The sequence below is a fragment of the Erythrolamprus reginae genome, chromosome 11 (assembly GCF_031021105.1).
Source record: "Erythrolamprus reginae isolate rEryReg1 chromosome 11, rEryReg1.hap1, whole genome shotgun sequence".
NCBI classification, from domain to species: Eukaryota; Metazoa; Chordata; class Lepidosauria; order Squamata; family Dipsadidae; genus Erythrolamprus; species Erythrolamprus reginae.
Window position 1 is genome coordinate 15,074,267 of NC_091960.1, and position 14,287 is coordinate 15,088,553.

Sequence of the window (14,287 nt, forward strand, 5' to 3'; positions counted from 1 at the left end):
TTAAGGGAGCACTGTTTGTACTCTGCCATTTTCCGGTTTTGACACTTTAGCGAGCTTGGACGCAGTGCAAATTCAGAGTCAACAAACACTTGGCAAATACTAACTGGTGTATACCGTCCTTTCAGAGTTTACACTTCCCTCTGAGATACTCTAACTTTGACCATACAACATGACCACAGAATGCGACAACTCACTGTGGCCAACTCACCCGGGTTATCTTGCCAGAGCCAATTCACTGCACAATTCACCATGGACAACTTTCCATTTAACACATCGTAGCGGGAAATTCCACCAGAGATAACTCAAGAGATGGACAAGGAGAATTGCAGCTCTCCCCAGACTCCGGAACCTCTAACTTGAGAAGGTTCAAACCAGTGGTGGGTTTATTAATTAGTGTTGTGGTTAGCTCTGGCCCAGTTCCTGCCCCAAGGACTGTGGATGTGTGGATGTGGGGGAGACATCCACATGCCGCAGGCCTGTTTTGCTCCCGGTGGAATGTGCTGATGAAGGCTCCTCTGACCAAGAAGACATGAGTGACAGGGAGGAGGAGAGTGTGGCAGACAGCTCAGAAGGAGATCAATTATCTAGCTCCTCCTTGGATTTGGAACAAGAATTAATGATACAGACACGCATGAGGAGAGCGATGCATAGGCAGCAACAACTGAGAGATTATTATCAAAGAAAATGAGGCCACCTGTGGTTGGGTGGGGCTGTGGTCATTAGTGAGGCTGCTATAAATAGCAGCCTGTGGGTTTGGCCATTGTGGAGGATTATCTGATCCTTGTGTTTCCTGCCTGCCTTGCTGACTTCGACCTTTGTGTGCTGATTTTTCCCCGCTTTGAAACTAACCCAGAGCAAAGTGTGTTTCACTTTGTGAAAGAAGGACTGTGAATTGCCTCACAGCTGCAAGCTAAGTATCTCAGAACTGATAAGGGATTTGTACAAATTGCCAGTTTGTTTGGAGACAAGTGCTCTTTGCTATACAAAAAGAGGGCTTAGTTTATTTGAATTTTCAGTATAAAGAACATTGTTTTGAATTTTCAAACGTGTGTGTGTGTGTGTCTGAAATTTGTATCTGAATTTTCGGGAGGAGTCTACCAGAGAGCTCCACAGAACAATTAGATTTATTTATTAATTAGATTTCTATGCCGACCTTCTCCGCAGACTCAGGGCGGCTCCCAACAGGATGAATGCAATAATACAAGACATAAGAAATCTAAGTTTAAAATTAAATCTAAATCTAAAATCCCAATACATTAAAAACAATCACCCACAGTCATCCCATATACCAATGATGGCGAACCTTTTTTTCCTCGGGTGCCAAAAGAGCGTGCATGCATGCTATCATGCATGTGCAAGTGCCCAAACCCATAATTCAATGCCTGGGGAGGTAAAAAAAAAAGCTACCCACCCACCAGAGGTCCTCTGGAGCCTGTTTCCCAACTTATGGTGGACCCAGCAGGCTTCTGTCTTGCCTTCTCCAGGCTCCAAAGACTTCTCTGGAGCTGGGGGAGGGTAAAAATTTATTAATTAATTTGTTTATTAATTAGATTTGTATGCCGCCCCTCTCCGAGAACTCGGAGCGGCTCACAACAAAAACAATATAAATCCAATACTAAAACAATTTAAAACCTTTAATATAAAAACAATCATACATCTCATACAGACCATGCGTAAAGCGGAAGCAGCCCAGGGGAATCAATTACCCCATGCCTGATGACAAAGATGAGTTTTAAGAAATTTGCGAAAGGCAAGGAGGGTGGGGGCAGTCCTAATCTCCGGGGGGAGTTGATCCCAGAGGGCCGGGGCCACCACAGAGAAGGCTCTTCCCCTGGGTCCCGCCAGACGACATTGTTTTGTCGACGGGACCCGGAGAAGGCCAACTCTGTAACCAGTCGCTGGGATTCATGCCCTCCCCCATCCGCCCAGATGCTCTCTGGAAGCCAAAAATGCCCTCTGGGCAAGCCAAAATTCAGCTGGCTGGCACACAAATGCACATTGGAGCTGAGCTAGGCCACCGCTTGCATGCCAGCATATATGGCTCCGCAAGCCACTTGTGGCACCCGTGCCATAAGTTCACCATCACTTCCATATACAGTACATTCCAGTTGATGGCTGGAACAATGCATAACACTCAACGGCCCCAAGCCTGCAGGCAAAGGTGAGTTTTTAAAGCCTTGCAGAAGGCCAGGAGGTGGGGTACAAATCCCTGGAAGGAGTTGATTTCAGAGGGATGGGGCCACCACAGAGAAGGCTCTTCCCCTATGCCCCACCAAGCGGCATTGCCTAGCTGACGGGACCTGGAGAAGGCCAACTCTGTGGGACCTAACCAGCCTCTGGGATGCATAAGAGTTGCTCCCGGTTCAGCCCAGTTCTAAGAACTGGTAGCGCCAGCAGCAGGAGGATCCACTTTCCTGACCGGGATGCTTCTGCGCATGTGCAGAAGCTCCTGTGCATGCAAAGCTTTGCATGTGTGAACCTGAACCAGTAGTAAAGGATTTTAGAACCCACTACTGGTTCTGAAGCAAGACAAGGCCCACTGCAATTCCCCTTATTCAACTAGAGTGATTTGTCCAATGGTGAATTGCCCGGGGTGAGAGGGCTGTGGCAAGTCAGGTATGGTGAGATATCATAAACCAGTGTTTCCCAACCTTGGCAAATTGAAGATATTTGGACTTCAACTTCCAGAATTCCCCAGCCAGCTTTTGCTGGCTGGGGAATTCTGGAAGTTGAAGTCCAGATATCTTCAAGTTGCCAAGGATGGGAAACTCTGTCCTAGACCCACTTGACCAAGTTTTGTGTTGTTGTATTCAAACTCAAAATCAACCCTGATAAGACGGAGTGGCTGTGGGTTTTGCCTCCCAAGGACAATTCCATCTGTCTGTCCATTACCCTGGGGGGGGAATTACTAACCCCCTCAGAGAGGGTACGCAACTTGGGCGTCCTCCTCGATCCACAGCTCACATTAGAGAACCATCTTTCAGCTGTGGCGAGGGGGGCGTTTGCCCAGGTTCGCCTGGTGCACCAGTTGTGGCCCTATTTGGACCGGGAGTCACTGCTCACAGTCACTCATGCCCTCATCACCTCGAGGTTCGACTACTGTAACGCTCTCTACATGGGGCTACCTCTGAAAAGTGTTCGGAAACTTCAGATCGTGCAGAATGCAGCTGCAAGAGCAATTATGGGCTTCTCTAAGTATGCCCATATTACTCCAACACTCCGCAGTCTGCATTGGTTGTCGATCAGTTTCCGGTCACAATTCAAAGTGTTGGTTATGACCTATAAAGCCCTTCATGGCACCGGGCCAGATTATCTCCGGGACCGCCTTCTGCCACACGAATCCCAGCGACCAATTAGGTCCCACAGAGTTGGCCTTCTCCGGGTCCCGTCAACCAAAAAAAAAAGTCATTTGACGGGACCCAGGAGACGAGCCTTCTCTGTGGCGGCCCCCGCCCTCTCGAACCAACTCCCCCCAGAGATTAGAATAGCCCCCACCCTTCTTGCATTTCGCAAGCTTCTTAAAACCCACCTCTGTCGTCAGGCATGGGGGAATTAAGATATTCTTTCCCCCTAGGCTTCCACAATTTTTGTATGGTACGTTTGTATGTATGATTGGTTTTTAAAATAAGGGTTTTTAGTTTCTTTAGTATTGGATTGTCGCATGTTGTTTTTACTACTGTTGTTAGCCGCCCCGAGTCTACGGAGAGGGGCGGCATACAAATCCAATAAAATGAAATGAAAAGAAATGAAATGAAATTCCTAAAGAGCCAGAATCCAAATGGTTTTAATTTGCTTTCCCACCATTTTTTCCTACTTCTGTTGAAACCAGTGGCCCCCAATCTATTAGGCCCCAGGGACTGGTTCCATGGAGAGGGATTTTTCCCCACAGACCCTGCTAGTTCACAGACAGGGGGTTAGATCCCCCTGGTTTAAACACTGGTTCTCAAACTTTCTAATGCCGCAACCCCTTAATACAGTTCCTCATGTTGTGGTGACCCCCAACCATAAATCTAGCGCCAATTCTCCCAACGGAGCTTTAAGCTGATTGGCAGGAAGGTCAGAGGGACACCCCCACTGTAAACACTTGGTCGGATTGTAAAAATATGTTGCAAGGTGCCAGAATAGAAACTTTAGTTTCTGACACCCTGGGAAATTTCTCTTTTCCCTTGATAGTTAGTTATAGTTTATTAGATTTGTATGCCGCCCCTCTCCGAAGACTCGGGGCAGCTCATAGCATAGCAGTAATACAATACATTACAATAACATTACATTACAATCTAACAATAAAAAATTAGATCCATTTAAAAGACATTAATAACATAATAAACCCCCTAGCTATGCAGTCACACACATTCAACCTAATCTATCATACAGTAAGGCCAAAAATATAATAAAAAGGGGGAAAGATGGTAATTATCCCCACGCCTGGCGACAAAAGTGGGTCTTGAGCATTTTACAGAAGGCAAGGAGGGTGGGGGCTATTCGAATCTCTGGAGAGAGTTGATTCCAGAGGGCCGGGGCCGCCACAGAGAAGGCTCTTTCCCTGGGTCCCACCAGCCAACATTGTTTGGTCGATGGGACCCGGAGAATGCCCACTCTGTGAGACCTAATCGGCCGCTGGGATTCATGTGGTCCCGGAGATATTCTGGTCTGATGCCATGTAGGGTTTTATAGGTCATAACCAACACTTTGAATTGATCTTAGGTATCTCCTATGAAACCGTCGTTTGACCCCCAAAGGAGTCCAGACCCCCCAATGAATTGTGGGGGTTGGGAACTACTGGTTTAAACAAACTAAATGTTTTATTTCATATTTTTGTATATCAGTTTTGTATTTCCAAATTGTAAAGTTTATTTTTAACATTGGCTAGAGCAGTGATGACATCCAAATTTGTTTATTACTGGTTCTGTGGCTTGGTGGGTGTGGCAGGGGAAGGATATTGCAAAATCTCCCACTTCCACCCCACTCTGGGGCCAGCCAAAAATGGTATTTGCCAGTTCTCCAACCTACTCAACGTTTCTGCTACCTGTTCTCTAGAACTTGTCAGAACCATCTGGATTTTGCCTCTGGTCTAAGAGCTTGTTAAATAATAAGTGTGGATAAAAATGCTTTCGTTAGTTGACTCTCAAAAGTTCTCCAGGTTGCGACATTCCACTTCATTGCTACTTAACGGCAAATGGTTTTTATCTCAGTGTTCCAAGAATTAGGAACAATGTTGTTTTCTTTTCTGAAGTTTCCATACAGGAGGTCCAGAAAATAGTAATAGGCAGGCAACAATATCCTTATCTTGCCTTTCCTTTTACAAACTCTTTCAACACAACTGTCTTATTCATAATTTAGTGTATTTCTTAAACCAGGAAAACATACAACATCCTGATTAGTTCAAACGGTAACCCTGTTCAGTGTTACCGTTTATAGGAACTTTACAGTTTCCTACATTTCCTAACTGCTGACGCATTGCACATCATAATTTTTATGCAACACACCAGTCTTTCAAATCACAAGATACATTTCTGTCTCTGAGTTGTCCAATGCTAACAGATATTCAGAGTGAGTTCGGTGTAGTTGTTAAGGCATCAGGCTACAAAACAGAAGACCATGGTATATAGTCCTGCTTTAGACCCAACATCTATCTTGATCTAGGCCAGGGATGATGAACCTATGGCACGGGTGTCACAGGTGGCACGCAGAGCCGTATCTGCTGGCATGCGAGCCGTTGCCTTAGCTCAGCTCCAACATGCATGTGTGTGCTGGCCAGCTGATTTTTGGCTTCCCAGAGGCTCTGGGAGGATGGTTTTACCCTGCCCCGCCTTTGGAGCCTGGGGAGGGTGAAACACGAGCCTACTGGGCCCATCAGAAGTTGGGCAATAGGCTGTTTCCAGACTCCGGGGGGTGGGGGAAGCTGTTTTTGCCCTCCCTAGGCATTAAATTATGGGTGTGGGCACCCGCATATGCACAATAGCACGCACGCACACTCTTACGACACCCAAGGGGGAAAATGTTTTGCCATCTCTGATATAGGCATTCTCCCAGGCCTAAGAAGGAGACAATAGTAAACTCCTGCTGAAAATCTTGCCAATGAAACTGGAGGGTTTTTGTCCAGGCAGCTGCCAGGAGTCAACATTGTCTCAAAGGCACAAAAAAAGAAAAAGAAAGATTCCTAAGAACTTTTCACAAAACCTTAATCCTCCATTGATTTTAGTTTTTTTTTTTTAAAAAAACTAGTCTTTATTGAGTTTAGACATTAAAAGACAGAGAAAACGCACACATGAAAAATGCATACTATTTATCTTGACATACTTATAAATATCACATTGAGGATAGCAAAAAACAAGAAAATAAGAAATAAAGAAAGGGGGGAAAGAGGGAGAAAGAAAGGATGAGAAAGGGAAGAGGGAGGAGAGGTTCAGTATATTACAACCTCAGGTTTAGGTGTATCATATTTATCGGTGTTTTGAAGGTTTGTTCTCAGGATGTTTCGAGTATCTTTATATTGAACCGATCGATGTCTGTGTAAGTTGTTTATAATATTTACGATGGGGGTTGGTTCATAGGTTGTTGTATGTCGGAGTTATTTTGCTGGACAGTTGTCTTTTTTTAGTGTTTGAAGATATATTTTTTTCCTTTAGCCAGTGATACCATTTGTCCCAGGTGCTGTAGAGAATTCTGAATCATCCCTGTTTTGTAATTCCATAATTAATTTTGACATTTCAGCGACTTCCATGACTTTAGTTAAGTGATTTAAAGTGGTTGGACTTATTTTTTGTTTCCAGGATTGCGCATATAAGATTCTGGCAGCAATTAAGACATGGGTTATGATATTAAAAAAATATTTTTTAATGTTTTGTCTGGGGATTCCTAATAGGAAAAGCTCCGGTTTTACTTGAATATTTAGGCCAGTAATCTGGTCTAACATATTTTTAACTTTTTGCCAGTATTTCTTAGCAATCTCACATGTCCACCAGACATGGTAATACGTTCCAGGTTTTTTCTCACATTTCCAACAAAGTGGGGACAAGTTCGGGTACATTTTGGCAAGTTTAGCCGGTGGTAAATGCCACCTATAAAATATTTTATATTGATTCTCCTTATACGGAGTTGCCAAAACCTAAATCCTCCATTGATTTTAATAGGAAGATATAAAATAGTTCCTTCCCACTCCATTGAGACTTACTGCTTCTGTCTGGAGCCACAGAATGAAAAGTTTGAATTTCTTCGCTTCCAGCAAGATTCAAGGAAATGTTCCACTCTGAACTATGGAAACTTTATCAACCCAGCCGACCTCACAAGAGGAGCAAAGATTTGGAAGAACAAGTGTGATATAAACTATCTGCTCTTATGTATTCATTTTTAAAGTGCAGTGTATACATTTAAAAACTAAATAGACGCAAGAGCAATGCTGTTTTACAATCTACAAACATGGATCTTGTTAATGAGCAATTGAAACCATCACTGAAATAATAATGACCAATAGCCTCGCCTATGTACAGTGATCCCTCGATTTTCGCGATCTCGATCTTCGCGAAACGCTACATCGCGATTTTTCAAAAAATAATAAATTAAAAATACCAAGAGTCACTTCTCTGTCTCTTTCGCTTTCTTTCCTGTCATTCTCTGCTTCAATCATTTCCTCATTTCTCTTTTTTTCTCCCCTTTTTTCTATCATTTCTCTCTCTCTTCCTTCCACTCTTCTCTCTCTCTCTTTCTTCCTCTCTCTCACTGTCTTCCTTCCTTTCTCATCTTTCTTTCTCTCTCTCTTTCTCTATCTTGCTTCTTCCTCTCTCACACTCTCTTCCTCCCTCTCTCATCTCTTTCTTTCCTTCTCTCTCTTTCTCTATCTCTCCCCCTCTTGCTCTCGAGCGGCAAACGGCGGCCGGGCGGGCGGGTGAACAGGCGAGTGGCAAACGGCGGACAGGCGAGCGGCAAACAGCGGACAGGCGAGCGGCAAACGGCGGCCGGGCGGGCGGGTGAACGGACAAGCGACAAACGAGCGGCGGGCGGGCGAAAGGACGAGCGGCGAACGGACGAACGAGCGGTGGGCGGGCGAAAGGACGAGCGGCGAACGGACGAACGAGCGGCGGGCGGGCGAAAGGACGAGCTATCTAATACTGTATTAGTCGCTCCCCGGCTCCACCATCTGCGCATGCGCGGCCATTGAAAAAAGGGCGTGCATGCGCAGATGGTGTTTTTACTTCCGCACCACTATATCGCGAAAAATCGAGTATCGTGAGGGGTCTTGGAACGTAACCCTCGCGATACTCGAGGGATCACTGTATATAAATATAATGCACTCAGAGAGATTCTATCTCATTACGTTTTAATAGTCAGGTTCTTGGCAACAGCTGAGTTTTCTTTAAAAGGGCTTCTGCTGAAAGCTTTGGAACATCCACCAATTAAATTTTTTTTAAAAGTTTAATGCCAACAGCACACTTATTCAGAGGTCCACCCCACTTGCTGCAATTTGGTTCACTCCCAGATGACTTTCGGTGAAGTCATACCCTAAGTGTGACCAGCCACCTCCTTGTAACATGTTGTTGCCTCACAATCTGTCTTCTCAATTCCACTCTCAGTTATGGCTTCCAGGCAGGGGTGACATTCAGCAGGTTCTGACGGGTTTTAGAGAACCTGGTAGTGGAAATTTTGAGTAGTTCAGAGCAATGTTTCCCAACCTTGGCAACTTGAAGATATTTGGACTTCAACTCCCAGAATTCCCCAGCCAGTATTCGCTGGCTGGAGAATTCTGGGAGTTGAAGTCCAAATATCTTTAAGTTGCCATGGTTGGGAAACACTGCTTTAGAGAACTGCAAAATATCACCTCTGGCTGGCCCCAGAGGGACTGGGAATGGAGATTTTTGCAATAACCATCCCCCTGGAGTGCGATGGGAATGAACCACACTCAGCCAACCCCCACTCAGTAAAAAAACTTGGAATACTAATATCAAATGATCTAAGTGCTAAAGCCCACTGCAACAATATCACCCAAAAGGCATCTAGAGTTGTTAACCTGATCCTACGTAGCTTCTGCTCTGGCAATCTCACACTACTCACCAGAGCCTACAAAACTTTTGCCAGACCCATCCTTGAATGCAGCTCATCTGTCTGGAACCCATACCACATCTCAGACATCAACACCCTTGAAAACGTCCAAAGATATTTCACCGAAAGAGCCCTTCACTCCTCCACTCGAAACAGAATACCCTACGAAAATAGACTAACAATCCTGGGTCTAGAAAGCTTAGAACTACGGCGCCTAAAACACGATTTAAATATTACCCACAAGATTATATGCTGCAACGTCCTACCGATCAACGACTACTTCAGCTTCAACCGCAACAATACAAGAGCACGCAGCAGATTCAAACTTAATATTAACCGCTCCAAACTTGACTGTAAAAAACATGACTTTAACAATCGAGTTGTCGAAGCGTGGAACTCATTACCGGACTCAATAGTGTCAACCTCTAACCCCCAACATTTCTCCCTTAGGCTCTCCACGATTGACCTCTCCAGGTTCCTAAGAGGTCAGTAAGGGGCGTACACAAGTGCACTAGTGTGCCTTTCATCCCTTGTCCATATTTCCTTTATCTCATATATCATATATATTTTCTTCCTTTCATATATCTTCTCCTCTATTTTTACATATTATCTTTATATATATTACTTCATGTCTATTCTCTTCCATATGTATTGTGTATTGGACAAATGAATAAATAAAATAAATAAATAAAAAAGAGTTTAGAAACATAGAAACATAGAAGTCTGACGGCAGAAAAAGACCTCATGGTCCATCTAGTCTGCCCTTATACTATTTTGTGTATTTTATCTTAGGATGGATATACGTTTATCCCAGGCATGTTTAAATTCAGTTACTGTGGATTTATCTACCACGTCTGCTGGAAGTTTGTTCCAAGGATCTACAGTACTACTCTTTCAGTAAAATAATATTTTCTCATGTTGCTTTTGATCTTTCCCCCAACTAACTTCAGATTGTGTCCCCTTGTTCTTGTGTTCACTTTCCTATTAAAAACACTTCCCTCCTGGACCTTATTTAACCCTTTAACATATTTAAATGTTTCGATCATGTCCCCCCTTTCCCTTCTGTCCTCCAGACTATACAGATTGAGTTCATTAAGTCTTTCCTGATACGTTTTATGCTTAAGACCTTCCACCATTCTTGTAGCCCGTCTTTGGACCCGTTCAATTTTGTCAATATCTTTTTGTAGGTGATATCTTTTTGTAGGTGTCAATATCTTTTTGTAGGTTTGCAGTATCCTTGCAGTATCTCTTTGGAGAGGGGCGGCATACAAATCTAATAAATCATTATTATTATTATTATTATTATTATTATTATTATTATTATTATTATTATTTTGGAATCCATTACTGGAATACTCCTCTATTTTTACATATTATCTTTATATATATTACTTCATGTCTATTCTCTTCCATATGTACTGTATTGTGTATTGGACAAATGAATAAATAAAATAAATAAATAAATAAAGAAGAGTTTGCAGTATCCTTGCCCTGCCATGCCCACCAAGCCACACCCACGGAACCAGTAGGGAAAAATTTTGAATTTCACCCCTGCTTCCAAGGCACAGATAACCCCCTGCAAAAAAAAGAAAGAAGTAGCTTCCAACAACATCACTGCTGACATAAAATTCATTTCCCAGGCACCAATTATTACGGCTTTAAAAAAAACATCATTCTTGTACCAAACTTTGGTGCGAGTGGGCGGTGTTTCAGAAGGATGAGAAAAATGTCAACTTTCCTGTGTCTGTTGGTCCCAATTTTAGAGAAGTAAAACCACAAAACATCTGTGAAAGATTAGTTGCATAAAAATTGAACATTCATCGGCATCTCTTATTGACCCAGAGGAAAAGGATAATAATAATAGTAGTGGTAATAGTAATAACAACAACAGAGTTGGAAGAGACTTTGGAGGTCTTCTAGTCCAGCCCCCTGCTTAAGCAGGAAACCCTGCACTACTCCAGACAGATGGTTATCCAACATCATCTTAAAAACTTCCAGTGTTGGAGCATTCACAACGTCAGGAGGCAAGATGTTCCACCGATTGTTCTAACTGTCAGGAAATTTCTCTTTAGTTCTAAGTTGCTTCTCTTCTTGTTTTTACTCCTTGCTTCTTGTTCTACCCTCAGGTACAACTTCATAGTTGTCCATGGGGTCAAACATGACTTCGCAACTAACAACAACTAAGCCAACCCTGATTGACAACCTAGTGTTTCCTCCAGCTATTTTTCTTCCCCTCCCCAAAAAAATAAAAAGAAGGGAAAGAAAGAAACAATTCCGGAGCTCTCCACAAGCTCTTTGGGAGGCTGGAAACTCCCAGGTGGAACCGCGAGAGAACCACCTGTGACTTTCCCAACCCGAGACTCAAAAGAAGCAACCAGGAAGTATCGCTCGGATCCCAAGCCTTTTTTTTTCTTAACCACCCATGGCACGCAGTCAAAAGGCGTGTGTGGGGGGTCTTCTTTGTATTAAGAGCCACACCTGTTGCATTTCGTCCTTTGGGTTTCTGTGCTTCTCAAATAGTGGGCGGGGGGGCACGGAGTGATGCAAAGGAGGGCGCGTGTGACCCCCATATGTGTGGTCCCTCTAAATGGATTCCCCTAACCCCAGGGGCAGGCAAAGTTGGCTCTTCTATGACATGTGGAATACCTTCAGGACCGCCTTCTGACGCAGGAATCCCAGCGGCCGATAGGGTCCCACAGAGTTGGCCTTATCTGGGTCCCGTTGACAAAACAAGGCTGTCTGGCGGGACCTAGAGGAAGAGCCTTCTCTGTGGCAGCCCCCACCCTCTGGAATCAACTCCCCCTGGAGATCAGGACTGTCCCCACCCTCTTGCTTTTCGCAAACTCCTAAAAACCCACCTCTGCCGCCAGGCATGGGGAAATGGATTCCCCTCGGCCTTCCCATTTTATGTATGCTTTGTTTGGGTTGTATGATTGTTTTTTAAATTAAGGGTTTTAACTGTTCTGTTTTTAATCATTGGATTTGTTTTGTGTATTGTTGCTGTGAGCCGCTCCGAGTCTTCGGAGAGAGGTAGCATACAAATCTAATAAATTATTATTAATTATTATTATTACTCTTCGGGAGGGGGGGTTAACAGAAAAGAATTCAGAAGCACTGGTACCCGAAGAGTTCAAAGCCCCCCGCAACCTTTCTCAGGAGGATGTGAAGTACAGAGGGTGGGGGGAGTAGGAAACATTGGGGGGCGCGAAAGAGCGATTTCCCACGGGGGGGGGGCAGGGAAACGAAGCAAAGCGAGTCAACTTTTTCGCCTCTTTCCACAGTACCTGAAGAAGCGGGTGCTTTAATATTTATTTATTAGATTTATTAGATTTGTCTGCCGCCCCTCTCCGTAGACTCGGGGGTGAGGAGGAAGGGGGGCGAGAATGGCGTGGGTTTCAGGTCCCGGACTCCCCCTTCCCCTCTCCCGAGCCCCTCACCCCACCCCACCCGACAAGCAAAAAGAACCGACGAGACGGAGAAACAACGGAAAGTCAAGCTCAACGCCTCCCCCCAATGCTCGAAACGAGGCACTCACGCAGCTCAGCAAAGAGCAGACCCCCAGGCACGCTCCCATGTCGCCGGCCGCGCCTCCGGAGCCCCCCTGCCTGGCAAACTCAAGCTCGGTCCGGCGGCAGTTCCCGAAAGCGACGGGCACGCAACTCGGCTTCGCTCCCAATATAGCGATCTGCCCCGAAAGACCACTCGGCGATCTTCGGCTTCCTCCGGGATCGCTCGCTGGCTTTTCCGAGGCTGCTTGCCAAGCTCTCTGGCCACGCCCCCCCGGTTCTGCTGGAGGAGAGGGGGCGGCTGGGCGGGAGTCCGACGCACCTGGTTTCCGGGGGCGGGGCGTGCGATTAATTCGTGGCTGGGTCACGTCACGAGCCCTGAGAGGTTGAGGGAAGGCGGGCGGGGGAGGGAGACGTCGAAGGATTCGGCTGTTTTGGGAGGCTTTTTGACGTGGACCTGTCAGTCGGAGAGAGGTGGGATGGGTGACGTCGCTTGACTCGCCTGCCTTGTGGAGGCCGCGTTTGGGCGATGGGTTACAGCAGGGCAAAGCTGGCTTTTCTGTGACATGTGGACTTCAACTCCCAGAATTCCTGAGCTAGTAGGATTAGCTCAGGAATTCTGGGAATTGAAGTCACAGGTCCTAGGATAGCCAATGTTGTCTACCCCTAGTATAGAACTCTGGCTTAGAAAACCCATAACCAGGATTGGTGCTCTTTGCCAGCACTGCGCAGATTCCCCACACACACACACACACACACACCTTTAGCATCATGGATTTCAAGTCTTGTTTTTCATAGTAATAGCCATAGCATTTAGAGTTATATACCCCTTCACAGTGCTTTTACAGCCCTCTCTAAGTGGTTTGCAGAATCAGCATACTGTATTGCTCCCAACAATCTCCTCATTTTACACCACCTCGGAAAGATGGAAGGCTGAGTCAATCTTGAGCGGTGAGATTTGAACTGTTGAACTACGGCTAGCAGTTAGCTGAAGTAGCTTGCAGTACTACCCTCTAACCACTGCACCACCCCGGCTCTAAAGACTGGAGTATCTGTTGCATGAGCAACAGATATATATATATAGATATCTCAAAAAAATAAAGGGAACACTCAAATAACACATCCTAGATCTGAATGAATGAAATATTCTCATTGATTATTTTGCTTTGTACAAAGTTGAATGTGCACAACAGCATGTGAAATTGATTGTCAATCAGTGTTGCTTCCTAAGTGGACAGTTTGATTTCACAGAAGTTTGATTTGCTTGGAATTATATTGTGTTGTTTAAGTGTTCCCTTTATTTATTTATTTTAGCAGTGTATAAAGCTACTGTCTTACAGGCAGACTGCCCAGGTTCAAATCCCGGTAAGGGTATGGCTAGCTGATGAGAGCAAAATAGCTTGAAATAGATCTATACTAGTCTCCCTTCCTTTTCATTATCAGCAAAAATCTCTCTCTCATACACACACACACACACACACACACACATAGTGTTTGTGGTTTGTAGACTGTCAGTTCTAATCCCACCTTATATACAAAACCAACTGAGTGATTCTCTCAGCCGTAGGAAGGAAGCAATGATAAGCAACTTCTGAAGAAATTTGTCAAGGAAAACTGCAAGGATCAGTCCAAGCAATCACCCAAGACTGGTAACTCTGACTTAAAGGAACCAACAGAAAACAATAACTAAGCAGTGAAGTACAAGCTGTCCTGTCATAAGAGAGATGAGCACCTTTATCCATATT

At 44.8% G+C, this 14,287-nt stretch overlaps 1 protein-coding gene across 1 annotated transcript in view; it reads right to left on the minus strand.

Moving 5' to 3' along the window:
* SERINC2 (serine incorporator 2) overlaps positions 1–12,867 on the minus strand; it is a 51,702-nt gene extending 38,835 nt beyond the window's left edge. The window contains exon 1 of the mRNA XM_070764534.1: positions 12,572–12,867. Coding sequence (XP_070620635.1) covers positions 12,572–12,610 — 39 coding nt within the window. The 5' untranslated portion in view covers positions 12,611–12,867. The remainder of the gene's footprint in view (positions 1–12,571) is intronic.
* Positions 12,868–14,287: the final 1,420 nt, after the last annotated feature.